Below are 3137 nucleotides of genomic sequence, written 5' to 3' on the forward strand. Positions count from 1 at the left end.
AGCCCAGGCGCGTGAGTCCGGGGCGGGGAGGGGGCGGGGGCTGCGGGGGCTGCGGGGACGAGGTGGAGCCCTCGTGAGTCAGGGAGCGCGAGCCACGCCCAGCGCGTCAGTCCTGCGCCGCTTTCCTGTCCTGACCGGTTTCTGCCGGTTCGAGTTGCTTAGGGCCCCCAGCATCTGTCTTCTGACCGGGATGTGCCAGTCGGTGACGCCTCGGTCGCTGACCCCGCCCCGTTCCTACGCCCCGGCGAGCCCACGCTCTGTCCCCTCCCACGCAGGCCGCGCTACTCCCTCAAGCCCCGCCCAAACGCGCCAGCAGCTGACGTCTCTCGGGCCCCCGACCCCGCCCCCTTCCCGCGGGCGGTGCCCCGCCCGCTCCACCGCCCGTCGGGCCTGCGCAGTTTTGCCTTCCGCGCTCGCCCTGCCCCTCTCTATGCCCCGGGCTCGTTCCGCCCGTCTGTGACGCGTGGGCTTTCTCAGGCCCGCCCCGCCTGCTCCCGCGACTGGCCCGGTTGCCGCGACGGTTCCTCGAGGCCTGGCCCCGCCCCGCGCCGCGCGCGCAGGCCGCAGGGTGCGCGGCCGTGACGCGAGCGTGACGCAGGCGTGACGCGAGTGCTGCCGCTCCCGAGCCGCTCGCGCTGCCCTCGCCGCGCTCTGAGGTAGCCGTGAGCTCGGCTCGTGTCGCCAGGCCCGGGCCACCCCCAGGCCCCCGCCGCCCGCCATGGACGACTACGCGGTGCTGTCGGACGCCGAGCTGGCCGCCGTGCTGCGCCAGTACAACATCCCGCACGGGCCTGTCGTGGGTACGCGGCGGCGGGCGGGCCCCCTCCCCGCGCTACCCCTGGGTTCGCGGCCTGCGGCCCTGACCGCCTCGCGTCCCGTGTCTGGCCAGGTTCCACTCGCAAGCTCTACGAAAAGAAGATCTTCGAGTATGAGACCCAGAGGCGGAGGCTCTCGCCCCCGAACTCGTCCGCATCCTCTTTCTCCTATCGGTTCTCGGGTGAGGCCCCCGCCCCAGCGCTCCACCTGGCCGCCCACGGGGACAGGGTTTGGGCGACGGGGAGGACGGGGTCTGGAGGGTGTGGCCGGGGCGCTGACTGGGAGGGCACGGGGAAAGGGGAGGGGAGCCATGGGGGCAAATGGTCCTCCCCCCACCCCATTCAGACTTAGATTCAGCGTCCGTCGACTCGGATATGTACGATCTGCCTAAGAAGGAAGACGCCTTACTTTACCAGAGCAAGGGTAAGAGTGAGCTGGGGTGGGGTGGGCACACCCTGCCACCTTTATTCCACTGCCTCAGGGACCCTGGTGTCAGGGAGAATCTGAGATCTCAATCCCCATCATCCTCAGCAACCCTACAAGGGAGAAACCGTGCTGCAGGCCCCCAAATGGGATTCAGATTAGGGCCGTTGGGCCAAGTGGGAGCACTGCTGTCCCCTTTGCTCCCTAAGGCTATGGTGATGACTACTACGAGGAGAGTTACTTGACCACCAGGACATACGGGGAGCCTGAGCCTGTGGGCACCTCCAAGGGATTCCGCCAGCCCTCCAGTTCACTTGCAGATACAGACACCTTTCATCACCAGGTGAGCTGACTGTAGAGGAGTCAGGTACAACCCATGGGGCTCACAGCTGGGTTTGGACAAAACAAGGGGGCCACTGGGTGCAAATGGTAGGTCCTGTGCCTCCAGAGAAGTGGGGTGAGCAGACACTTCCCAGTCACGGCTCTCCTCCAAGGGGCTGTCGGGGCTCTTAAGGCTGGAACATGTGGGATGTGCCTTGCATCCTGATCTGGGATGGAGGTTTAAGAGCTTTCTCAGAATCCTGGGGCACAAAGCAAGGTGCAGGCAGCGAGGACAGTCATTGAGCAAGTGACAAAGCTCTACAGACATGAGGCTGTGAACTGAGAGGAGTTTTGGAGGGAACGTGGCCTGGGCCTCTAAGCGATGGTCGGAATAAGGCGGCTGGGGAAGTTCGGACTGAGGGATAGGACAGGCCACACTGACCCTGCCGGCCAGTCCCCTCTCCCTGATTCTTATCTGTAGGTGCGCGATGACAGTTTTTTCTCTTCTGAAGAGGAAAGCAAGGATAGGTGAGTAGCAGGGAGGGCCAGGCACCGGGGCTTATTCTGGGCCCAGGGCCTCCTGGCTCATCTGCTCTCCTCTTTGCCTAAGGGAACGCCCTGCCTATGGCCGGGACAGCGCCTACCACAACATCGTGCACTACCGCCCTGTTTCCAACGTCTCCAGAAGCTCCCTGGGCCTGTCCTATTACCCCACGTCCTCTTCCACCTCTCCCATATCCTCATCTTCATCCTCCCCCACCTCATGGCTCACCCGTCGTGCGATCCGGCCAGAAAAGCAGGCTCCAGGGGCTGGTCTGGGCCAGGACCGCCAGGTCCCGCTCTGGGGCCAGCTGCTCCTGTTCTTGGTTTTTGCTGCCTTCCTGCTCTTTGTTTACTACTCCATACAGGCCGAGGATGGCAACCCCTTCTGGACGGAGCCCTGAGGGTCTGGCTTCATGGCCAGCTGTTCTCAGAAGTCCTGGCTGACTGCCTTAGTCGTGTTTGCTGGGGGAGGGGGTGGGGCTTTTCTGTGTGTTCTAGCTTGGGAGTGCTGGGCTTGGCCCAGGTCAGTACTTGCTCCCCCTGCCTTGTTCTTCCAGGGAGGCAGCGTGCCCAGGCCCTCCGTGGCATGGTGGGCCCGGGCAGGCTTTCCTCTGGAGTCTCCTGGTCCTGCTTGCCTCTGACCCTTAGGGCCTAGGAGGGCGAGACCCTTCTCCTGGAGAGGAGAACATGGTTGTTGTCATTGCATGCCTCTTGTCTGTTGTCACCTTGTTGGGGGGATTAATCAAGGCCACCCTGACTTTGTTTTCGTGGACACACAATAAAAAGACCATTTATTTTTAATGTGTGGGCTCTTTCTGCTGGATAGGGATCAGGCTCCCTGGACTGGGGGCCTCCAGGCCTTGGGGTCTCCAGGATCAACATCTGGCTTTGTTGGTTCTCCCTTTTTCCTTTGGGTTTGGGGTAGGGATCACATGTTATCCACGGACATGTTTGTGCTTTGCTTGTAGGGTTCACTCCCTCACTTGGCATCCAAAGCTGCTGTAACTACTTAGGCAAAGAACTGTGTCTCCACG

General features: G+C 62.9%; 1 protein-coding gene across 1 annotated transcript; it reads left to right on the forward strand.

The window, feature by feature from the left end:
* The first annotated feature begins 559 nt into the window (after positions 1–559).
* On the forward strand, positions 560–2904 carry EMD (emerin). The gene is made up of 6 exons (XM_059386036.1): positions 560–800; positions 890–997; positions 1162–1239; positions 1449–1582; positions 2042–2088; positions 2171–2904. Exons 1-6 carry the CDS (start codon positions 719–721, stop codon positions 2502–2504), a joined length of 783 nt encoding a protein of 260 aa, XP_059242019.1. The 5' UTR covers positions 560–718; the 3' UTR covers positions 2505–2904.
* The last annotated feature ends 233 nt before the right edge of the window (positions 2905–3137 follow it).

Source organism: Mustela nigripes, chromosome X (genome assembly GCF_022355385.1).
Source record: "Mustela nigripes isolate SB6536 chromosome X, MUSNIG.SB6536, whole genome shotgun sequence".
Lineage (NCBI taxonomy): Eukaryota > Metazoa > Chordata > Mammalia > Carnivora > Mustelidae > Mustela > Mustela nigripes.

Bases quoted from the DNA above. Each gene is read 5' to 3' on its own strand.
- EMD (XM_059386036.1), top strand. From the start codon at position 719: ATGGACGACTACGCGGTGCTGTCGGACGCCGAGCTGGCCGCCGTGCTG. The intron at 1,583-2,041 runs GTGAGCTGACTG...TCTTATCTGTAG, and splicing joins CAGACACCTTTCATCACCAG to GTGCGCGATGACAGTTTTTT. The intron at 2,089-2,170 runs GTGAGTAGCAGG...TCTTTGCCTAAG, and splicing joins GAAGAGGAAAGCAAGGATAG to GGAACGCCCTGCCTATGGCC.